A 25057-nucleotide genomic window follows, 5' to 3' on the forward strand; every position below is an offset into this window, starting at 1 on the left:
AATCAAATAGATCGTTTTATTACTTTCACCACAAAGTGTGATGGTGGTTCCAGGCAGTGTGTGCGTGTGTGTGTGACAATGACGCCATTGCTGCGTGACAGCTCGTAAGCACTTTGGACCGGTTTCGTTATCGCACAAGGAAATCCCTGTGATTGAGCAGAAATATAATAAGCCATTGTTTCTTTGACAAAGGTGGGGAATGTCAAATTAATATGAAAGATATTTATTAAAACATTCTAAACACAAGGCTGTTACAGTACATTTTTAAGCATGTTATGTATAAGACACACTGATTCATTAGAGATTTAATGAAATAGGTGAGGTTATGTTTAAGAATGGCAAGTAGAAGAAAAATAAAATTCAGTACATTAAGACATCCGTGTCAAGGTAATTCATCAGGTAATAAAGGTCAATCATGTATTTGGTAACAGCCAGTTCCCCTTTCAATATTCTCCTTAACTACTGCAGTGCCCATTCATAACATGCATTTTTGGAACAATCGATTGCCTGGCTAGGGCTGCTTGCGGCTTTATCAAGAACCACCCAACTTCACACTCGACATTGCACTTCCTTGCATCCCCAGCATTACACTTTCCAAGCGTAAAGTTGAACGGTTGAGAATTGAAGGAAAGATATGCATACAGTTTTACATTTGACTGGAGTTTGACTAACCAGCCATGATTCACACCAATGTAACTGGAAGGAACTGGCCCTTGCCCCGAGCCATCCAGGAACTTCCAATCCAACCCAAAGCTTTTGTTATAGAAACTAGTTTGTTTTAGTTACTATCAGTTCAGGTCTGTGGATAGAGGCAGGATCCAAAATGGTTGCATGTGAGGATGGTTCTTCAGGTCTGATAGATATTCAGGCCTTCATCGTTCGGTGCCTTGACGGTCATCACTCACCAAGGGGAACCCACGTCTAGAAATTCTCTTTGTTGAAGTAAAATCGAGTCTTGCGAGGATCCACGTCTGAGTATTTGGCACATTTCTTCTCCAACACCTTGGCTAAGACTGCTGGGCCACACAAGAAGGTTCCTACAGTAGATCTGAAAGGACACAATCAAAAACACCCAAGTTATTACAGCCCAGCTTTGATAAGGTATTGTGCAAACTCAAAAATTTCATTTATTTCACTGAAAGGAAATTGTTCCCACTTACGACGGATTCTCTTTACGAACTTGCTCAAACTCTTTCTCCCAGTTGGGTCTTCCGTAATTAGTTTTTTGCTTGAGTCCAGTCACAACGTCTGTGTCCTCGTCAAAACGAACCATTACATGATCAGTCTATGACAAAGGATGGATGGGAGAGTTAATCATGGACCTATGAACATTCCAGCTCTGTATGGCCTTTGGAAAGCCCGTAATTATTGAAGAGAGAATGAGGTATCGACCACGCACATGGCTCTGATCCCATCCAGTCAGGAAGAGTTTGTAGGTGAGGAAATCCCCCATTCCTCTCTCTTCCATCTCCTTCTCTAGCACCTGTAGAAGATCTGCAAACCACTCGAAGGCATGGGTTTCCCGGCACAACCAGTAAAAGTAGATCTGCAACAAGGAAGCAGGGCGTAGCTTGCACAACTGCATACAAAGATTGGGCTGCAGGTCAAGAAGTTTTTCAAAACAATCAGTGCAGCGTTTTAGAAACACAAAAGCAGAGGACCGGTTTCACCCGACCTTGCCCAACTTGTTACCTTTCGAGTGCGCAACTTGGGGTCGGAATCCTTGAATTTGTACCAGATGGACTTGAGGATTGACGCGAAGGGGGTCACCCCGATGCCTGCTCCGACCAGCATGCTGACCTCATAGTCAAACACGTCTTCACTGGCTGTGCCGAAGGGACCGTCAACGCCCATTCTTAGGAAGAAAGGTGGATCGTTTGCTAGTGACACAGTTTGAAACCGTGTTTGCAACATCAGGGTTTCTCACAAAGACAAAGACCTGTAGATCGGCTAGATCATCCTGTTTAGTGCTTTGTGCTCGACACAAATAGAGCAGTATAATGCGTTAAGGACAAAACTAAAGGAGGGACTCACCTGGGTCCCTGTGTCCCCTCAGGCAGCTCTTCCACCATACTGATGAGCTTCTGTGTCCAGTCACCCACCGAGCGAATGTGGACGCTGAAGAAGTCCTCTTCGGGGGCAGAGGTCATGGTGAACGGATGCCACTCGAGATGGGAGATGGCGGGGCAGTTGAGGAAGACGTATTGGCCCACCTCCATCTTGAAACCAGCTTTCACCAACTGCAGCTCTAGCACCTTGGACGGTCTGATCACAATCTGGATGTAAACATTTTGAAAGACAAAGAAGGACTGAAGGTGAATGGCATAATACAACACGTAACGCAAACATAGATCCGTGTTGAGTTTTCTTTAAAAATCAAACATGTTCAACAATTTTGGATAACACACACAAGACGGCCACAGAACTAGAAACACGAATTTTGAAGCGCAGTACTATGAAAATAAAAACCATGGTAAGATGTAATAAGAACATGGCAGCCATCCCCTACCTTCCTGTATTTGACCGTCTGCGTGTAGCGGATGAAGCGTAGAATGCGCTCGCACAGATACAGAAACATCGGACCGATCACCCACTTCCACGTCTGGAAGTCACAGGGGAGGTCACGGTCAATCAAAGTAAGCGAAACATTGTGAATGGCGGTTTCACACGACTAAACTGAAAGAGGAGGGTGAATCGGACTCACCCCAGGTTCACCTCCAGCGAACTGAGGGTAAGGACACTCAGCGACCTTCCCCCAGCTCTCAATGCGGTCCTTACAGAGCGTGTAGTTGTGCTCTACCAAATTCTTCTGACTCCTCACGATGCGTCTGGGATAGGCAGGAGAGGGAGAGAGATGACCAATCAAGTAGATTAATATCAAGAGTCTGATGGCAAACTAGTTCAAATCTGGGAAAACGTGGCATTTCACTTTCTTTTGCTTCATATTTGCTTAGATCATTCATGGGGCTGGGAAGGGGATCTTTAAGCGAGTGATTGGCTATGATAGTAAGCATAAACTTGGCCAGCAGTGGTAAACATAAAAAATCTGTGAAGGTTTCAAATCGACACTGTGGGATGAAGATTTCAACCTATTGAAAGCTTCATCCCTTCACGGCAATTTGTTTTATCCGTATCATATCTTGGTAACGAAGCAGGAAACAAGCCCATATTTGGTTTCCGGCGCAGGCTCTATGCCGTCTCCCCCCGAGGAAGTTCTGCTTCAACACATTAGAATTGCTAGGTCCGGGATAAGCCAATCACAAACCCCGGATTCAAACTCCGGGTCCTTGGACCCTGCTTACCCTGCTCCGTGGATGACCAGGCCGATGAAGAAGATGACGAAGAGGTGGTGTGTGTACCAGAAGACCTCGAAGTAGGACCGGCGGATGACCTCCATGGACGAGGTGATGATGAGGATGAGGCAGAGCGTGATGATGACGCCGGTAATTCCCGCCAGGCTGGTCATGGCGAAGTAGGTGGGGTTCTGCTGCGCGTTCTGAGGCCCAGAGAGCCACGGAGAACACACAAGGGATCAACGTTAAAGTACTGCGTGTGTGTGTGTGTGTTGTAAAGCCACAGAAAAATAAAAGTTACTGTAACATTTTCTCTGTGTGTGTGTGTGTGTGTGTGTGTGTGTGTGTGTGTGTGTGTGTGTGTGTGTGTGTGTGTGTGTGTGTGTGTGTGTGTGTGTGTGTGTGTGTGTGTGTGTGTGTGTGTGTAAAGGCACAGAAAAATAAAAGCTACTGTAACATTTACCATGGCTATTTGTGTATGTGTGCGTGTGTTGTAAAGCCACAGAAAAATAAAAGTTACTGTAACTTTTTTTCTGTCTGTCTGTCTGTCTGTCTGTCTGTCTGTCTGTCTGTCTGTGTGTGTGTGTAAGACCAGATCCACGACAGACATGGTTTTTGTCTTGAGGCAGCTGCTGGAGAGGAGTCGAGAGCATCACAACGACCTTTACAGGTCGGTGTCCATGTGTCCATGTGGAATACCGCCTTGATGGAAGCCTCTTCCACATCCGTCGGCTCCAGGCCCACACAAAGACAAAGACCCGGCAAATCTGTGAGCTTCAGTATGCTGATGACTGCGCCATCTTAGCTCACAGCCATGCAGCAAGCCCTCAACACAATATCCAGTCTGTACCAATCCATTGGCCTACAGGTTAACATTAAAAAAACCGAGGTCATGTCCCATCTCAACACCCCCGCCCCCCCCCCCCCCCCCCCCCCCCCCCCCCCAGTTTCCACATGCACGGTGTTCCACTTAAAACAGTGGATCACTTCACTTACCTGGGCTCCACTTTGGCCTCATGCTGCTCCCTTGACACAGAAATACACACCCGGATCAAAACAGCCTCATCATCATTTGGACGCCTGCACAGCAGGGTTTTTGAAGACCGTAACCTGAAGGTCAGTACCAAGGTGTCTCTCCACTTTGCTTTATGGGGCAGAGTCATGGACTCCATACCGCCAAGACATCAGCAACCTAGAGGCCTTCCGTATCCGCTGCCTACAGAAGATACTCGGTGTGTCCTGGGAAATCCCCCATACAGACATCCTCAGCAACAGCGGCTCAATCTGTATGGAAGCAGCTGTGGCCAAAAAACATCTGCGCTGGATAGGGCACACCATACGCATGCCTGAGCACCGCCTGCCCCGCCACGTCCTCTACAGCCAACGGATGGGCGCAAGGCGCTCCGCTGGAGGGCAAAGGCGGCGCTTTAAGGACTACACCAGGGACCTCCTAAAGCGAGCCAACATCCCCCTCACACAGCTGGAAACTGGCAGGTAACTAGTTTGTAAAATTCACCAAACTAACCAAGACCGACGTTCCGAGAGGCGCATCCAGAGACACCAGCGGGTGGCTGGTAACTTCCTGACATCTGGTTTCTCTTGCTTCATCTGCGGACGAATGTGTGGCTCAAGGATCGGACTCTACGCCCATGAGAAGTGGCACCAGTGGCAACGTCGTTGACCCCCCCCCCCCACCACCCCCATCCCTGGAGCAAGCGTCATCATCGGACAGATAAGAGAGTGTGTGTGTGTGTGTGTGTGTGTGTGTGTGTGTGTGTGTGTGTGTGTGTGTGTGTGTGTGTGTGTGTGTGTGTGTGTGTGTGTGTGTGTGTGTGTGTGTGTGTGTGTGTGTGTGTGGAACTGTTTGGTTAACTCACCACGTCAATGTTGCGGATGGGGTTCAGGTAGGTGGTGTTGTTACCGTCCGGCAGATCAGACAGCGCTGTGCTAAGTGGGTCGTACATTCTGCGCCTGCTGTTGTTGTACCACTCCACGTTCAGGAGGTGGGCGATGGTGTGGACGGCTGGCGGTCACAAACAACACCCCAACGCCTTAACAGTAGATCTCTCAAAGGGAACGTTTAACCCAAACACTGAGAGACCATGTTCTCGGATTTAAAGGATGTTTTCCCATGGTTTACAAATCTTCAAATCTGTCAAATATTTGCATTTACCTGTCATCAGGCCAATCATATAGGCGACCAATTTATGGAAGCTTATGTTTTTGTCAAGCTGTTTCCTCATTGTTCGTCCACAGCACTAGTGGAAAAAAAATATTTGGATTATTCAACTATATATATATATATATATATATATATATATATATATATATATATATATATATATATATATATAAACAGTTATAAGTTTTATACCATGCAACCATATTATTTTCGTCATCATCATCATCATCATCATCATCATCATCATTGTTGTTAATTTGCTACTACCATAAAGGAGCCCCGGATCAGGGACAGCAGGTTGCGACACACCGGCAGTAGAATGAGCAGACAGTTGAAGTTGAGCACGGCAGCAGGGGCTCTGGCCCAGGCCAGGGCGGACTGAAGAGCGAAAGAACAACATTAACACTGCGCCTGTGATACGATGAGCCTGCAGGCACACCAACTCTTTACTACCACCTTCACACAACCTATTTCAACGTGTAGGCTACTCACGCCGAGGAGGTGTCGCGTGTAGTAAAATTGATCTCCCAAATCGTAGAAAAAGTAAAACCAGACGAAGAGGAAAATGTTGATGCTCATCCAAACAACCTGTATCCCAAAAAAATAAATCAGGATTATTTTTTTTCATATTTCTGATGGAAGACATATCGGACTAAACAGCACAAGCGTTGTTGGGTAAATAAGTAGCCTACTCTAAAACAGTAACGTGAAATAACGTTTTTACCAGTATGAAGGATGTAAGTCCATGGTTGATGATCATGTTCCCCATATTGCTGAATCTGTGCCAACGCTTCAATGATCACATCTTAAACCGACCTCAAGTTATTATAAACACCTGCCTGAACTCCTCCTACTCACCACGTTGGGCCGGACAAAAGGAAGCGCACATAACATAGACCCGTTCCATGAGTCACGTCACAGAGAAGAGAGTTTCAACACTCCATTATTCCTGGACTGGGGTTGATCGAGAGGAATGAGGAAACAACCTTTACCGTGCACCTACTCCTCTAGATAGCCTAAAAGGAAATAAACGTGTTCCCACAAACACACAGAAAGACAGGCAGACAGACACATACACACACAGACACATATACAGACGGACAGAAACATACACACATATGAACCTTTAGATTTTGAGAACACAATGCATCAGAGTTATAAAAAACTCATTGAAGTCGTAAAGTCAATTTAAAAAAGAAAGTACTGCTCTCTAGAGTTAGGGTTTGTTCTTCACCATGCTGTTGGTGAAACTTTTTTGATGCGTTTGAAGTTTGAAAATGTAATCTGTCCTAGGAATCCATTGTATTTGCGGCCCTATGCCTTTGCTTTACAACCAATCCTCACATTCACAAATTGATTGCTTACAACACATCTGCAAATGTAGGTATCTTAGACCTGCACCATGTAGGTTTTAACATTAGCAGCCTCTAGTGGCTTGACTTGTAGCTACATTTATAGTAGAGCAGCCTCTTTCACGGAGGCCATATGGTATAAAGATGGTCCTCGTGCGGTCAGAGAGAGTAATAAAGTGTTGGTAAACTATTTGTTTTTTTAAATTAAGCTAAAGATCCCTAACATGTTTCTGTCTTTCAACATAGTAAAATACTTGCAAGAGTGGCAATGTTGGTCAGTATGGTCGACGTGATGACAACTCAATAAGTGGATATGTCGAGTTCCATATACAGATTACTGTTATTGTCTACCAGGGTAGATGTCTGTGGCTGTGTGTGTGTGTGTGTGTGTGTGTGTGTGTGTGTGTGTGTGTGTGTGTGTGTGTGTGTGTGTGTGTGTGTGTGTGTGTGTGTGTGTGTGTGTGTGTGTGTGTGTGCGCGTGTGTGAGTGGTTCATCTCCAAAGTCTACCACTGCATGGACCAGTAGCTGAGCTGGGCCGATGCTCAGCCTCTCCGCAGGGAGCGGTTTGAGGACCTGGCCTGTAAACCATGAGGGGGAACCCTCCCATCGGCTGCACTGTTCCAGGAACGCCTTTGTTTATTACAGCGACGTCATAGGGTGGACTGTATGATGACCTCACCATTGGGCAGTGGTCCAACCGGAACACAGATTGCAAAATTGGCCAGACCAATAGGCAATCTTTTGGTTGATGCTGGACATCTGGGAAGCCAAAGAGAACTGTACGGTCATGTTTCTGAATAAAGGGCAGGCGGTGGGCATACCCCACCCTTTTTCCATTCAAATGAACAAAAGAGATACACACATTTTGTGTCTGTAAATATGATCAACTATCAAATTCAAAGTATTTGAAATATGCTTAAGCAGCACTGCTAAAAAGATGACGTAAAGGCACACATTGATATGACATGAAACATGACCTGAAGGTCACCATGTCATCATTGTAGGTCCCTTGAATGGGATGCAGGGAAGACAAACAACAGTGGAGAAACATAACAGTGTGTTTCGTGCTTATACCTCGGTGGACTTCGTTTGAAAGAGATTGTGAGTGCTTGTTAACTTTCCTGCCTGCCAGGAAAACTCAACCTTCAAGTTCAAAGCTCTGAAGCAGATTCGATAGATCCTGAGGCAGACGCCAGATTGTCTTACAGGTTGTTACTGGTAGGCTCCTGGGATTGGATATATTTGAACAAGAGAACTAAAGGGAATTGCATGCTTATGTTCGCAGTTCGTGAAGTAAACTAACTTCTGTGTTGGTTTATATGGCAAGTGATTACATCATCTCCTATCGGTTTTCTTAGATTGCGAGTAGGCCCATTACAATTTTAAGGTTTATCGTTATGACTAATATTGCTGTTGGGAGCCACATCAGCTAATTAATCGTTATTTTATCAATTTTACTGTGGAGTTTTAGCAGTGGATTCTGTGTTGTTTTGTTCGGGTTGTATAGTGTTTAGTGCTAATATCAGTAGGATGTTAGGGATTAAAAAGAAAGATAAGGGTTTCAACCGTTGTATCCTCTGGTCTTTATTTGAGACATTGTACACTAGAGAAGTGTCAATAAACTAAGTAGGCTACTTGATCCACATCACCTCAATGTAGGAGAAGTGCTCCAAACGTAATGTTGTTCATCTCTTTTTCAACACGATGCATAATGATTTGTTTTCTGTGCAATCCTATCAAATCAATAAACAGAACTTCAGATGGTTAACCATGAAAGAAAATGCAATGAAATATATAAAATAAAACGCGCAATACAATAAGTCTACAGAAGTTTATGCGTTTCTATGGGTTAAATGAAGAAAACAAATATATAGTTTGTACGTTAAATACGATTTGTACTTTAAAGATACATTTTAATTCATATAAACTGATTAAAAGTAGATAATTAAATGTATTTGAAGTGTAGACCATGTGTGTACTTTTCCTCTGCAACATAACTTGTTGTCTCAGTGCCAGCCCCGAGGATATGAAATGAGACACTATTGTTCAACACTAGCGTTCGCAAAGAATTGAGTTTCAAGGTGATAGCCACTTCTTGCATACAATTCTGATGTCTAGGGAATTCCATAATTTGTTGCTCATCATCGTGTGTGTGTGTGTGTGTGTGTGTGTGTGTGTGTGTGTGTGTGTGTGTGTGTGTGATGGCGATGGGGGATTCTGGTGCGCATGGTGATTGCAAAAGTGCAATTTGTTTTCAAGTCAGAATGCTGTTCAATATTTCCAAATGTTCAAATTCAGACGTCTTGATTTTCAGATGTTTTGAATGTTTCAAATAAAGCATGATGTTTGGAATCAGAAGGATGTTTTGAGGTTTTCAAATTAAGCATGATGTTTGGATGTTTTGAAGCACTTCAACACAAAAACATCCTGTGATGGGAGCCAGAGGTGTGTGTTAAGACAGAGTTTATTTAATTGGAGATTCAAGTAGACTACACATAGCAGAGGTCAAGGCACTGATGCTTACGATCAAGACATGAAAAATAACAGCATTACCTACGTACCAATACACATAAGATAGCTTTACTCCATAACAAGAATTTGTAATAGCAGTGTTCACCTACACGTCTTCTATAGTTCATTCGGTTAAAATCTTTTATTGGTAGCACGGCAACACTTTAGAGATTGACCCATGTGCAAAGGCAAAACTGATCAGGCAAACCTAGGTTAAAAAAAGCCTTGCTTTTCATAAATAGGAGTTAGTAGCATCGGTACGTAAACTTTAGGTTGACCTTTTTCTTGTCTCCTTTCTTTTTAATCAGGGGGTTTGATGGTGCAGCTTCATATTCAGTGATGGACGCAACGTAAATGTGCTGTAAAGAATCTTTTATAAAACATAATACAATAAAATAATGGAAACACCCCCTCCCCCCCCCCTAAAGGCTTGAGCCACTTGGACCTAAGCCAACACACCTGGTTCCCTCTTCCTGGCCTGTTGCAGCAAATGCCCTCAAAGTAATCTTTGTGCACCGCCGACCCAACACTCAACACATGACATTCTTTCGAGCGCCTTGCACTCCCGGTGCCACGGCGATCTTGACTGCTTCGGTAAATGAGTGGTGAGCTCTGCGTTTCGTCCGACGGCACCCTAGCTTGCGAAACCGGAGAACATAGTCTGAGTCGTTTGACCAACACGGCTCCTCTGACTCGAGGCCTAAAGTCCACGGTGAACAACCCCTTCCTCGTTCCAACCACCCACCATCAGTAAAATCAGTGTGCTCCACTCCGTTTGAAAACAGGTCGGTGTAGCTGCATCGACTTCCATCATGCAAAGTAACTAACAGCATGTCCCCCCGATGTGCATTCACTCCTAGGCGTCGTCCCACCGTCTATAGGTCCTTTCACGGTTTATAAAAGGTCCTTTCGTGTCAGATACCTCCTCCCTGAACCCTGGCCCTCGTCCTCATCAGGCCGCCTCCATGGTGTCCAAGATGTCTGTTTCCCGGTCGTCCGGTCGGCTGGCGATGCCCGGCGGCAGCTCGTCCGCCACCAGCACCATGGTGGCGTTGGTGGAGTAGGAGTTGCGCGGCTCGCCGGACCCCCGCCCTCGCCCCCGGCCCTTGAAGCACACGCAGTGCAGGCAGTCGTGGACGTTGTGCTTGAAGAGCCGCTTGCACGGGTGGAAGTACTGGTAGAAGAGCAGCATGAAGAGCACGGCCATTCCGTAGCACACCACCAGCTGCACCACCAGCATGGGCGCGCACACGTACTCGTAGAAGTCCGACTTGTGGATGTACCACAGGCCGATGAGCAGGCAGTTCTCGGCGAAGCGGGCCGTGTAGTAGACGGCGAGGCGGTCCCAACGCTGCTTCTTCTCGATCAGCTCCCGGTGGCTCAGGTCCAGCTGCACGGCCGACCAGCAGAAGACGTTGATGCAGGCGTAGAGCAGCGTGAACATGCACAGCACCACCGTGGTGCCCAGCTTGGAGAAGTTCTTCTCCACGTTCTCGGGCAGCGTGCCCCTGCGCGCCCAGAACTCGGCCCACGGCAGGAAGAAGAAGAAGAGCAGGTTGACCAGCCCCACGGGGATCATCCAGTGGACGAGCGCCGTGCTGAACAGCACCAGGGACGTGATGCGCGTGGCGATCTCCAGGCCCCGCCAGACGATCATGCAGACGTAGGCGCCCGGGCGCAGCCGCACCTTGTAGTTGTCGTAGCGGATCTGGATGGCGAGCACGCTGCACACCAGGGCGCCGTACGTGATGGACACCAGGGTGATGACCATCAGGGCGACTGGAGGAACCAGAGCACACGCACGCACAGACAGAGACACACACACACACACACACACACACACACACACACACACACACACACACACACACACACACACACACACACACACACACACACACACACACACACACACACACACACACACACACACACACACACACACACACAGGGATCCTTTAGAGAAGACACTGTACCCTCTGAGAATCAAGCCCACTATGGACCAAAAAAGGACGACCAAGCGGTTTCCCTCAAAGTGTCTGAGCGCTGTCGTTTTCAGCCCTCTCTTGGGTTGTAACGCAGAGAACTGCTGACACCCAGTGGTATGTACGGAATATACCATCGACAAGGTTATCGTCATTTCTAATGGATTGATTGGCAAGTGCCCGTTATTACAGCAATTATGATGAGTCACCGTTACACTCAGGGAACTTTTACAACCATTCTGAGGAACTTGATGTGCTGTAAAAGAAGAAATAAAAAAAAGACATATGACTTGACTTTTGTAGTTCCTTGGAATGTTGTTTAAACAGAAACTGGAGCCTGGTTGTGAATTAGTTAGGAGAATTACGTGTGAATTTAAAATAAGTACGAGTAGGTCATTGAGTAGATTTACCCACAGATTCTGCTGTGGGTAGTCTTGTTTCATAGGTTAGGCATGGATACTGCTAAATAATTACAACCAAGGGGATGCCTTATAGGGCACCATGTATACAAATATGACATTTTAAATATGTCATTGCTTCCTATCAGCTACGATTACACGAGAGTCAAGCCGATTAAAACTCAAGGCGGCTTCTTATCGGGGGGGGGGGGGGGGGGGGGGTGTTCTTACCCCGTGTGGGGAGGAAGTACTTCTCCTGGATGGTGGCGTAGAGCTGCAGCGTGAGCTGGGGGGTGGAGCCCAGGAAGGCCTGGATCAGCGCCGTGCGCTTGAAGGCGTTGCGGTGAGCGGCCAGCTTGCGCTCCGAGTGTCCGATCTCCCACTCCATGGGCATGTCATGGCCCCGCTTCAGCCCGATCTTCCTGGAGATGGTGACGTAGGGCTCCTCTTTCTTCCCGGCCCTGTAGTAGACCACCAGCGCTTCCAGGCACCTGGGGTCGACATGGAGAAGGGAGCAGGTTTAGAGATGCTTGGGGAGGGTATATATTTTGACCCAGAGGGGGGCAGCAGCACACTATCACTCTTCATATTTCAGCTCAAGCAGAAAAGTGTGCAGATAACTTGCGTGTGTTGTAAGTCATATAAGGAGAATGTTTAGTGACTGGATGAAATGATGACCAAACTGATGACCTGATTCATGTGTAACATTACAGTTGGCAAAATCGATCTATCCGTCTGTTTGGACAAGTAACCCCATAGTATATAATTATATAATATAATTGCCTTCTTGATTTTGGTTTTTAATACAGGAACTAGTACTTCAGTTAAAGTTCTCCATTAGCCATTATACTCATGTAGATGTTCTTGATATTTTAATATACTTTGGTACAAAGAATAAAAACTATTTGGTGGTGCGGAGACATGTTGTCATAGTGACCAAGATCGGTTTGGCTTAAAGTGACTCATGTTTCAAACTGAATATTCACCGGCGGTAAATAACGCGTAGTTATCCAAATAGGGGTTTGTCCCAAAACAAATGAAAGTGGCCTGTCGAAATTTCTACAAGCTGCAATGCTGTTATCTCTAAATATGTCGGGCAACATTAGCATTCGCAACACCATGAGCATATTTTAGTACTTTAACTAATTGTGTAATTTCTTGAAAAACAAGTTATTCTAGTTTGTGCACAACACAAGTATGTGCACAACACACGTATTTCAGGAAACTCTTCTGCATCTGTGTCTGCAGGGGATTGTGTAAAAAGAGGCTCTCCAGTTCTACACTTCTATACAAGATTCAATGGCAAGGAACAACACCAACATATTGTTTTATGGTTGTACTGTTAACAGACGATGGACAAGCTCATTTTTAAGTTTGTATTGGCTTGAGGTTTACAAAGTATATCAGAGTTATGTTGTCAGGACTGTGTATCACAGACTGTTACTGGCCGTTTATAAAACTCTTGAGAAATGGTCTTCAGTATCTGTGTTCATTAGATATGATGACCCAGGCATATAATGGTTTGTATGGTTTTTATCCCCCCGCCCCCCCAAATACCAGACCCTGAAAATATTTCCAACATGTATACTGGGCCTAAAGGTTGAGGAACCCTGGACTAAATAACGGAATGAGTGTGAAAATCCACTAGAGGGCAGTAAAGGGCAATGAAACAGAATGAACAGTGTTGGGTCTAAATAAGGCAAGACGTGGCTACATTTTCAGTCACAAGGTGAATGTAATGACCGTTTACCGTCAAAGAGAACATTGCTTTGGTCATCAAAAGACTTAAAATTCATAAATTGTCTCCTCCCTTACTCCCCTAACTTCTGCATTTCTTGTTTCGTTATCATGCCATTTGCCACCATCTGACATATCTAAAAAGCTCATGATTTAGAAATAATAATAGCGTTATCCCATTTTTAAGCCATCCAATGGTTCTGGCTTTGATGTGATTCAGTGAGAACTCATTTATTAAGTGCAGGTTTCTTTAGAGCAGCTGTTCTTTGTAACACAGGCCACAGCCCGTGTGGATTCCCCAACCCAACACTAGAAGTAACAGAACAGTTCTGGAATGTTGTCCGTCTCTCCAAACAAGCTGCGGATCCAAGTTTGGACATAGTGGGTCCCTCATGCTATCGCAGTTGCCAACAGCTCAGCCGCCATACTGCTGACATTCAAAGTTCAGACTCAGCCGTCAGCCATTTTCAGTCTGTGTTATTTCAGCTGTCGCTTGGTGGACCCTTTCCCTGAGCTGGGAACCTGGAGAGCATACGCTGAATCACAAAAACACCTCCACAAACACACCGTTCCGAGGAAACAAGACACTGCTCTTATCTACCAAGTTTGGAGGCATAATAGAATAGTCTGCAAGCTTCATAAATATGTTGATGCGACAGTCAGAGTGATAAGTATCCCGTGCTTGGGGTAGTTATAGTGTTGTACTGTACTGCACAGTTATATAAGGGAGGATGAGCATAAGACTGATTCACTGCCCATTATCTTTCATGGAAACTGATCAAGAATGAGGATCTAGCTACGCTGAGTGTACCCAACGTGGATTCCTGATCGTGCGTGAGTGCTTATGACGTGAAATCACCCTCTGAAGAAAAAATAAAAAAATAATTCGGAGGCCAGGCGAACAGATCAATATGGGAAAGCATTCAGTGCACTCTAAAATGAGACCGACAAGAGGCTGTCATAGAAGAATCTCAGTACGTGTCTGCACTGAATTCAGAAAACACAGATGCTATCACGCAGTACACATGGTGCAAAATTATCTCGTACAACTGGCACAGTAGCAAACGTTCTTTACGACTATTTACCATTTCGACAACAAGCCATTATTACACCCAAGCGACTTGCATGGGACTGGGTGAGGGCATTCGATCAACGATGCCTGCGATTAGAGTACCATTATTGCTCCTACGAGCAGATGCATAAGAATGTGTCGAGGCCGAGGGGCAGACAGTCAAACAAATAAGACAGTGAGCAAACATCAAGCAACAGATACAGTGCAAACAGTCAAAAGAAGGTGCAGCCACTAAGGTAATGCTGTAGTATAATAAGCTGAGGGTATCGGGATTCAAGCACACGCCCTTTAGGCTGGGAGTCACACACCCTAGCCCCTCAACTATCAATCCCGCATACAGTAATAAAGCATAATCGTCTGGGTAGTAAAATGTTAATCATTTTGAATATCCTCCTTTGAATTGAATAACCCGTTTGCTATAGACTTGCATCAAACTCTTAAATCCGTAGAGGGGCTTTCAACTAAAACTTGCAAAACTTTTCTCTTTTTAGGGAAGAGATAAACCCATTGTTAGGTCTAATTATACTACTTCATCTCTGCAAGCTGAGACTAGAGCAGTAATATGTGGTGTGCCATTTGGTAGCTAGTGTCCCCCCCTGCCTTGTCAATCCGGTATCCTGCTCCTGAGAGAACAAGTCCTGACCCGTTTTGACCGAAGACATCACCTAGCTATGCCCCATGCACTCCCAGGGCATGGGGAGAATCAACAAACAAATCGTAAACAAATCAACACTTCCATGCCAGTACAAGGGGGATCGTAAGGGAAGCAAAGAAAAAGCTAGCTCAGTAAATGAACCAAGGAGTACTGAGACATTTGTGAACCAAGTAAAATACAGAAAAATACTAGGGTTAAAAAAAGCAATGTTATTTGCTTTGCTCAGGAGACATCCGCCTGTGAAGCAATCAGCCATTGATAACATATCCTGTGGCCAAATTGGATCATCTACTAGACAATAGCCAGAGTATATTACCGGCAATGACCTCATACCCATGATCAACAGGAAAGCTACCAGTAGAAAAATTAAATAAAGTGCATTATCTTGCAGGTCAGCTCCTGCCTTAGATTTGATGTTATTATTGTCTCTGCTCATCTCTTGAGGCATCTCAATCAAAAGTATTTTAAAATGGAAGCTTGCACAGTATATCCTAAAACCAATCATACATTGGTAAAACTGAACAGGTCATCGAACTACGTCACTACCCGGTTCGATTAACATTGTGTGACAGGCTTCCTGTCTGGGGGGTTGACCTCAACATCTAGCTACTGTGTAATTATAGAAGCAGAGCTATAAACGACCCTGGCCTCGCTCCCGACAGGCCTACCACTGTGGAGCTTCGGAGACCCTCTGAATGCAAATAAACATGTTCGGATGGCCTGAATCATGTAGTACTATCTATGCGATAGTACCATCACAAAGTGTGTGTGTGTGTGTTTGTGTGTGTCTTTATTTGACTATGAACAAATATATCAAAAAGGTTTAACTGAAACTGAATCTTCTTAGTTAGAAACAGCAGAACAACCCATCATAATTGTTTACATTGAATAAAAAATGAAGGCCACACCCTGTACTTCCTTGTGAACAGTGAAGTCTATGTCGGTTAAAAAGCCTGCCAAATCAAAGATCAGCACAAAGGGCCAGGATTAGTCTCTCCACCAATTGCTACATGGGAGTGGTGACTCAATATCTATCCAACAGGTTATGGACTGGGAGCACTTTGCATAGGCTACTCCCATTTCAGTTACTATAGAATGAATATAATAATAAATTTAGATTTAAATTTTGGTATTTACCTATCTGATTTACCCCATCTAAGTGGGTAGGTTATATATGGGTTGTATGGTTTTAACAAGGTCAATAAGGTGCACTGCATTGCAATGGACTGGGTTCATGCCCAGTGGAAAGTACTGGTGGCCGTGGTGGGGACATACGCCTTCGTGGCTAAACATACCTAACCACAGGCCCCAGGAGGAGGAGATGCAAGAAGAGCACCAATGGACGGTCTCTTCCCAGGTCTCGATGGAAGAACGTCAGCGCCATCTGAATCAGGACAGCGGGCACTAACACGAACGAGATCGTGAAGCCCAGCCAGACGGTGTCCTCGGTCTTGTGGTACATGCTACACATCACCGAGGCAGTGATGAACTCGGCACAGTACAGCAATGTGGCCAGCACCACGCTGAACGGGGGCTTGATGCGACTGTGATTGACCACCAGCATGACTCCGTTTTCCATTGACGCACCATCGTGCTCGGATTGTTCGGCCACGTCTGGCGTCTCCCTTTCGATTGGGTCGTGGTCCTCCATGGCTGGTGGGATGGGGTGATAAGGTTATGCGACGCACTTATCGCATATTGGGAACTTCTTCTGACCGCCGAAATGCACCGGTTTGAGTGAAAGATTCCTGATAGGATCTTCGTCTTCCTTGTATCACGTTACATCTCGTAAACAAGCACTTTGGCTCATGTTTTGATTGTTTACCCGGTATATGCTATCGCTGTTCGTACGTCATTCATCGTAGTAACACCGTTCTTCATTAATTTCAAACCCGTTTACTGTGTCGTATTCATCGTTATTACAGCGATAACGTTACATTGATTCACTTTAGGTTAACTTAAGTAAGCCCACGTCCATAAATGATCCACATATTATGTCCTACGTTGTTGTTGCAGTTGTTGTTGCAGAGAGTTCGGTAACGTTAATATCCACCACAACGCCCTGGCAATCGATCCTGGTGAACACAGCAGCTCATGATAAAATCCCTTCAAAGTAATGCCCGGCTTTTGCACTGCTCTGTTGTTCTGGTCTACACAGGTGTGCCTTCAACTTGACGTGCTTTCGTAGTTCACAGCCTAGCCGCTCTCGTATCTAGCCTCTGGGTCCTAGTGCGACTATACTGATAGGACCATAATTGTGGTGTTATCCCGGTCCACCACAATGTAATTTCCGGTCTCATACTTCCTATCCCACGAGAATAATCACATTGACAAGGAGGCTCAAAGACGAAGCAATATCTGAAACAAGTCACGGCAACGGATATCACTCTATCGAAAGTAACTCCCTCTCTCTCGCTGGTGTCCCTCTCTGGCGTTATCCCGGTCCACCACAATGTAATTTCCGGTCTCTCTCGCTGGTGTCTCTCTCTGGTGCTATCCCGGTCCACCACAATGTAATGTCCGGTCTCATACTTCCTATCCCTATCCCACGAGAATAATTACATTGACAAGGAGGCCCAAAGTAGTTTTTGACAAAATTATGACGAAGCAATATCTGAAACAAGTCACGGCAACGGATATCACTCTATCGAAAGTAACTCCCTCTCTCTCGCTGCTAAACCCATGGCCCGTGGAGTCCCGCCCTCTCTCCTGAAATAACGCTCATTTGGAGTATTATTTGCGTGTCGGTTGGTCCGTCACCGCTCGCACTGTTGCAATAAATAATATCTTTCAGTACCAGAGATGGCGCCATCAGCCAAGTTTGTTTTGGGTGTTCGATTGAGCTTAAAACGGCTTTTTTTAAGAACAGCTAACAATACACACCCTCGCATTGTTGACAGAATTAGGTCTTTATTTAAATCACAGTAATGTGTTATGTCGTTTTCAGTTAATAAGACGGTGTATTCAAATGTATTAGACAGTATGTATAAAGGGATCAGCTACTCAATGTTTCTATTAATATCTTTAAATGTTTCCAGGAGTCACAGATTTTCCTGTGCTGCAGTTTGCTCCATAGAAGGAAACTTGACATGTATACACTGAATGTTTTATGAGGAAAAAACATACTTTGCATAGATAACAGTTTGTACAAAAAAACACAAAATGTATGGGCTAGTAAAAGGACTGCAAGCAGTTTTGTTTTAAAGTAGTCAAGTGGCACCTCCTGGTTAGTCAATTTTAATGCAAAACTTGGTAACTATATAATATGTAATTATATTAAATATAATACCATTGTGGGTTAATGTAAGAATATATCAATAAATGTAATATATGAACTGTTCCAATAATATATTGAAGGTGTAGTCTGTAGAATTCAGCGGCATCTAGTGGAACGGAAATGTCATGTAATATTCACAAGCTGTAACCTCATCTCTAGATGCCACTAAATTGTACACACTACACCTTTAATCTAACCGTTGATCTATTATGTTCTTATATTTTTCCATTAAATCGTATGTTTGTATCCAACATCTCAAACCAAATAAAGACCTGTCTATATTGTTAACCGCCATGGCTCATTTCCAACATAGTTCAGACAGAGCTCATTCTCTCTCCCTCCCTCTCTATATCTCTCTATCTCTCTCCCTCATTCTCTATATCTCTCTCCCGAATCACATGTAACATGAACTATGATGCGAGCGCAACAGTGAGCTGTGGTCAGTCAGTGACTTCAGAATGCTGGGCCGTTGTGTCACAGGCCCAGTGTAAAGCCAAGAGGGTGTGGCATTCAAACATCCAGCATTGGATTTAAGGGTTGCTGCCTTCGATCAAAAGCCGACCAGCTCATCCCATGTTAGGAAGGCATTTACAACCATTTACGAATGAACTTAACGAACGCAATGATTGCGGATGGAAGGTGAAGAGTGATTATTTGCAGAAATACTAAACAAACAAATGTCCTTGAGACCATGGGTCGAGATTGGTAGTCAAATATTTGTGCTCTATTTTTGCAAGCAGGGCGATGTAGGGCAGGGTGTCTACTATACAGAGCATGTGTGTGTGTGTGTGTGTGTGTGTGTGTGTGTGTGTGTGTGTGTGTGTGTGTGTGTGTGTGTGTGTGTGTGTGTGTGTGTGTGTGGGTGGGTGGGTGGGTGGGTGGGTGGGTGGGTGGGTGGGTGTGTGTGTGTGTGGGTGTGTGTGTGAGAGACAGAGAGACAGAGAGACAGAGAGACAGAGAGACAGAGAGACAGAGAGACGGACAGACGGACAGACAGACAGCCAGACGGATATACAGGCAGACAGAGAGAAATAGGGAGACAGTGAGAGATGCTATCACTACGATTGTTTTGCATTCAACGACGTGCTTGCCGCAGGGAGACGTCATTATTGCTCCCAAGCCAAGTTACTAAGCATGCTAAGTATTTCTCTGCCGTATAATTCAACAACGAAATAGGACGCCATCTAGTGGTAAATAATAGTTGTTACCAAAATAAAAGCTGAGGAAAATTATGGTTCAATTGTTTACCACCATGCATTTAATGTATATACAAATATAGGGTAATTGTATAATTTAACAGGCTAATTTAATGATTTTAATGATATTTTGTAATCACATAATTTATTGAGAAATAAAAATGACAAATCATTTAATAAATCAGTACTTAATAAATCTATTTCTCTGTTATTCATGAAATGATATCTCCAGTCGGCGTGACCAATAAACATACATTATGTCAGTATTCTTCTCTTATAAAAACTTTGGGGTCTGGGACATCACATGACCACCGCTTTAACTGCATTTCGTATCTTCTGTGCGTGGCTGAATCAACACAGCCTAAATCCATCCAAATCCTCTGACCTCGCGGGAGCCACAGCTTAACGACATGACAAAAGCATGGCCGATCACAACAACGTGTCACTGATTTGACCAAAGGGTAGCCTACTTTTAGTGTCCATGGACACTTGTAGCATGCTGCAGTTGGGGCCAGGAAATAAAAATAAATGTCTCTCACGCCAAACAATGAGGTTGGCAGCGATCCCAGGTGGCTCTGGGATTGGTCCGGTGGCTCCTCCCACATGAGGTGACCGGGGGGTTTATCCTAAACCTCATTAGATGTACAGGTAGTACATGATGTCAGTAGAGCGCTGGACACCAACACATGCATGGACATAGATCTTCTGTAAGTATACACATTTGTTATCTATTTTGATTTAACTCGACATAGTGGACGGAATATTTATTTGTGTTACATTTAACCAAGGGTATAATTGATTGAGAAATGAATGCAGAAGTGGGATCTCCCCTAAATATTTGATAGCCGTTGTGTCATAATATCATAACCTTTTTTTTTATGTTACAACAATGATTTTTTGTTGTATAAGATAAGAAATCTGAATAATGAATCCATCTTTAGTTTCCAATGACTCTATTCCAAGCTAAAGTGTCTCAGTGTTTGTATGTATTTAAATTTTCCAAACAGGCTAGCAAGTTAAGAGAGTCAAGCCAGTGCGGTCCCAATTGATTAGACCTATTATCCCAACAGTTGATTCTAAATGTATGATCATGAACACCTTCTGTTGGGATTTTCTGTGTGCATGTATGTGTTGTGTAAGTGTGTTGGTAGTTGAGCGATAATGACTTAATTCAATCATGATAATTAGGCATTCAATACTACAACAACATCAACAACAACAACAACAACAACAACAACAACAACAACAACAACGACCACTACATTTCATTTTATTGTGTAAACTTGTTTCTTACTGATACTGTTTCAATACAAATTATAAACCCCTTTCATACAACGCCCATATCAAATTCTCGTTATAACTATCCCAAAAAAACCAGACTGAATTCCCCATTGAATTATCATAACCTCCTAATGACATATGACTCTATGATTGTCTGCTTCCTCCGGACTAAACAGAAATACCTTCATCTTGTTGACAACATTATTTCACTCAGGGCTTAGGCAGATTAAAAGAAGACCCAAGCAATTGTCTCTGCCATTTTGCAGAGACAATTGCTTGGGTCTCAATATTAAATATTGGGTCCTAACATTAAATATTAGGTCTTATTCAATATGTACTGTGTTCTAAGTACATGGTGTCCCTAAGACAAGCCTGGTGTGTGTCTTAGAGTAGGCCTCCAGGGAACCTAGATCACTAAGTGCAGGTGTGGGGTGCATTGTTTCCAATGTAATGAAGCAGACATATTACACTCAGGGACTGGTGAACGAAAGTCAATTACGGTTTGGGCAACTGCCTTCAATGCCTGCTTCGTTATTTTCTCAAATTGTTCGGCCCCCTCTTCACCTTATGACATTTTATTGTCCATGGCTTTCGTTGGCCATCTCACTGCGGCACGGTACTTATGCATAAGTCTGGACTCTAGAATGATAACGTGCAGCTACTTAGTTGTGATCGGACAGTTAGCCAGTCCCAGAACACACAAACAGCACAATCTCATGCGCACCACGAATGATGCACAGAGAGGGACATTCTTTTGACAGCTCAGCAGGATTTGTCCTGGTACATACGAAAGCCATTACACCACCGTCTTTGTTTTGAGTTGTGTCTCTGTGTGCTGGCGTGTGTGTGTGTGTGTGTGTGTGTGTGTGTGTGTGTGTGTGTGTGTGTGTGTGTGTGTGTGTGTGTGTGTGTGTGTGTGTGTGTGTGTGTGTGTGTGTGTGTGTGTGTGTTTGTGTGTGTGTGTGCGTGTGTGTGTGTATGTGTATGCGTGCATTTGTTTGTCTGTGTCTCGCATCAAGTCATTAAGTCTGCAATCTGCTCAGATACAGGCTACAGAGAAGATGGTGGCCACTGTGCTCACCTGGCCCTCCTCATCCAAACATGTTCAATCTGATGAGCAATTGCTACAGCTGGCTGTCCAAGTTACAGGAACCAATCAGGTCAGGATATGCAAATTTTACATCGACCTCCTGTTTGTAAAAGGTATCACTATGTTGAGCCTTAAAATGGCTATGAAGCAAAGATTCTTGATCGAGTGAATTGTATGTTTTGCCCATGTTTAACACAGGAAAGTGACCATACTGGTAGTTGGTCTTGACAAGGCGGGAAAGACATCTTCAGTCAGGGGTATGCTGAGAGGTAATCAAATAACTTATGTTCAATATGTATACTTTTCGACACATAAAAAAATTATTAAGAATGAACAAAAATGAATAGAAAGTGCAGGTGTGAAAAATTCCACATAATTAAAATGACCGCCCTTCATGAATCATGCCTTACTCAGTGCCCTTAGGTTTGAACACGAGTCCGACTCATGGCTGTGTTCGTTCGGAGCTGAGGGTGGACAATTACCTGGTGAGCCTGCTGGATGTTGGCGGAGCGCCTGAGTCCCGAGCGGTTTGGAGGGAGGTCTACGGAGACGTCCATGGGATCATCTTCGTTGTTGACTCTAGTGACAGGCAGCGGATAAAGGAGGTCAAGGATGTCCTGTCGGAGATGCTGAAGCAGCCCAGAGTGGCGGGAAAACCGATATTAGTGTAGGTCGAAATTTAAATCCGGGAGGGATTCTGTTTAGGGTGTTTAGCTAAAGCATAATTTGGCTCTTGCACAGTCGAACAGCGCCCTTTGGTGGCCAATTAATGCAACTACCATTTCAGTAATTACAGAAAACATTGATCATTCTTTTATGTGATAATTCGTTGTTATTGTTATAGATTGGCCAACAAACAGGACAAAGTGAACGCTCTGCTGGGAAGTGAGCTGATTGAAGTTCTCTCTCTGGAAAAGCTGGTCAACCAAAGCCGATCTCTGTGCCATATAGTAAGTGTTGTCCTTAACATCCATATTAAATATACACAATATTTCTCCCCAACACCCAAACAAACACACACATGCACATATATCGACCAATCAGACTCATTCTCACTGCTTCTCACTGTCACATCAAAACCCATTGGTTTGAAGTTGGCCTACTCGGTTTGAAACCCATCTGCCCTGTTCTGGTGTCTGTTTCCTGTTTACCACTGTTGATGTGTCTCTTTGAGGGGGCTTCAAGGCACCCACAAATACAAATCATTATGATGACGGTTGATAATGATGACGATCCTTCTTTTCATTATTTTCGTTATTATTATTAATAACAACATTCATATTTGGACATCAATCAGTTTATAAAATATTTTCAAGCCAAGATGGTTATTGAACACTCTCTCCCCCCCTTCTCAGGAGCCTTGCTCGGCCTCAACGGACCTGCGGCGCTGGGCCGACAAGAAGACCCTGCGTGGGCTCCAGTGGCTGTTGCGGGCCGTGTGCCTGGACTACCCGGAGCTGTGTGCCCGGGTAGCCCAGGACCGCAGGAGGCCCCTGGCTGCCCCGGGCGACGCGGACAAACCTCGCAGAGCGGAGAAGGGCCGTCGAAAAAAAACCAAAGAAGAAAGGTCAGAGGCCATTGAATTGAGGCCTTTGTATTTGTCCCCTAACAGCTCAGCATGCAGGAACCTTTTATTCACTGTTCCATCTACTCAGTTCCACCTACTGCTAGTTTTGATTTGATGATGTAGCCGATTGTGATGGTTCCCCTTTAATGAGAAAGGAACAACACACCTAAATCATGTGCTGATAAAAGGGGCCGGATTACTATTTCTAACCTGGTCAATTCCTGTGTTGTGTGGCAGGTTGCCCTCAGGCCAGTCTGACCTGCGGCAGGAGCACCGCCCTAAAGAGAAGGAGAAAATGCTCAAAAGTGCAGGCAAAATGCAGCCTATTCGAAACATGCTTAAAAAGGTAACAACAAACAACTAACCGTCTCAAGTCACATGTCCACTTGTTCGTCCATGGCAACACAGAATCTCCCAATTAAGTTTTTTATAATATAAAACTGCCACTGAACAGCTTATGTAAATTTTGTTCACAGGAAAATACGCTGAAAAAGAAGTTGAAGAGATCAAAGAAGAAACAGGTGAAAATTGAAGATGATATGGAGACACAGTTGAGGGAAGAACCGCAGCAGAATGACGAACACGAGAGCAGTGAGGAAGGGCAGGAGGCGTCCGGGGCCGGGCAGAAGGAGAAGGCTAGGAGTCCATTGATCCCTCCGAAAAAAGAGAAAGGCAAACTCAGACGCAAGAAAAAGGTCAACGAACACAAGCCAATTCAGGACGTGCCACAATCACCTGAGGAAAATGAAGAACTATCCACTACAGGTGAGTGAATCGAATGGAAAGTTAATAGTATAGTGGTTATAATACAAACATTATTGAATAGGAACCCAAACTAAAATAACACATGATCATGTCTCATGACTAGCTAAAGAGGAAACAAGGAAGAAGAAGAAGAAGAAGAAGGTGGTTAAAGTCAAGCGAAAGAACAAGATCAACACAGAGGACATGCCTGCTGATGCCCTGTCGTCTGGTCACCCACAGGTGGACCTGTCTGCTACTCTTGGTGAGCCCCAACTCCCTAAAATCTTAAACCCAAATTCAGCAGAGCACATTTGGCACCCTGGTCTGAATAATGTGATGATCCCTTGTTTCTCCCTGATAGATCTGTACCGTAAAGCCATCCTGACTATGAAGGAGAGACAGGATCTGGGCGAGTGACAGTCCATATCTGGGCGAGTGACAGTCCATATCTGGGGGGCATGGAATAGCTTTTGGTTGTTGATTTATTGTTTGATTATTGTTTGTTTTTATATGAATGAAAATAGTGTACAGGCAATACATTTTCCAGACATGCAAGGAAAAGAGTGGAGTAGCCTTATTCATTAAAAAACGTTTTTTCTACCGTTATAATGTCTATGCCTGTATACGTAGTTATTCTAACGTTTTTTTAGGCCTCTACCAATTATGGAATATATTTTGATTTATTTGTTTGTTGTACATTTCCAGACTATTTCCT

General features: G+C 44.4%; 3 protein-coding genes across 3 annotated transcripts; 1 reads left to right on the forward strand and 2 right to left on the reverse strand.

Annotated features, from left to right (window-relative positions):
* Nucleotides 1–208: 208 nt before the first annotated feature.
* On the reverse strand, nucleotides 209–6369 carry nox1 (NADPH oxidase 1). The gene is made up of 13 exons (XM_056599971.1): nucleotides 6200–6369; nucleotides 5968–6063; nucleotides 5743–5853; nucleotides 5467–5551; nucleotides 5171–5316; nucleotides 3303–3496; nucleotides 2705–2828; nucleotides 2510–2602; nucleotides 2035–2276; nucleotides 1693–1855; nucleotides 1400–1546; nucleotides 1161–1285; nucleotides 209–1048 (listed from the first exon to the last, which is right to left on the reverse strand). Exons 1-13 carry the CDS (start codon nucleotides 6242–6244, stop codon nucleotides 922–924), a joined length of 1698 nt encoding a protein of 565 aa, XP_056455946.1. The 5' UTR covers nucleotides 6245–6369; the 3' UTR covers nucleotides 209–921.
* Nucleotides 6370–9025: 2656 nt separating this feature from the next.
* Nucleotides 9026–17571, reverse strand: xkrx (XK related X-linked). Its single transcript, XM_056600764.1, has 3 exons — nucleotides 16483–17571; nucleotides 11955–12214; nucleotides 9026–11119 (listed from the first exon to the last, which is right to left on the reverse strand). Exons 1-3 carry the CDS (start codon nucleotides 16836–16838, stop codon nucleotides 10293–10295), a joined length of 1443 nt encoding a protein of 480 aa, XP_056456739.1. The 5' UTR covers nucleotides 16839–17571; the 3' UTR covers nucleotides 9026–10292.
* Nucleotides 17572–20350: 2779 nt separating this feature from the next.
* On the forward strand, nucleotides 20351–24759 carry arl13a (ADP-ribosylation factor-like 13A). The gene is made up of 10 exons (XM_056601234.1): nucleotides 20351–20367; nucleotides 21985–22101; nucleotides 22230–22300; nucleotides 22446–22698; nucleotides 22876–22981; nucleotides 23387–23598; nucleotides 23836–23944; nucleotides 24075–24367; nucleotides 24483–24604; nucleotides 24704–24759. The coding sequence occupies exons 1-10, from the start codon at nucleotides 20351–20353 to the stop codon at nucleotides 24757–24759; spliced, it is 1356 nt and encodes a 451-aa protein (XP_056457209.1).
* Nucleotides 24760–25057: the final 298 nt, after the last annotated feature.

This window comes from Gadus chalcogrammus, chromosome 10 (genome assembly GCF_026213295.1).
Source record: "Gadus chalcogrammus isolate NIFS_2021 chromosome 10, NIFS_Gcha_1.0, whole genome shotgun sequence".
Taxonomy (NCBI): domain Eukaryota; kingdom Metazoa; phylum Chordata; class Actinopteri; order Gadiformes; family Gadidae; genus Gadus; species Gadus chalcogrammus.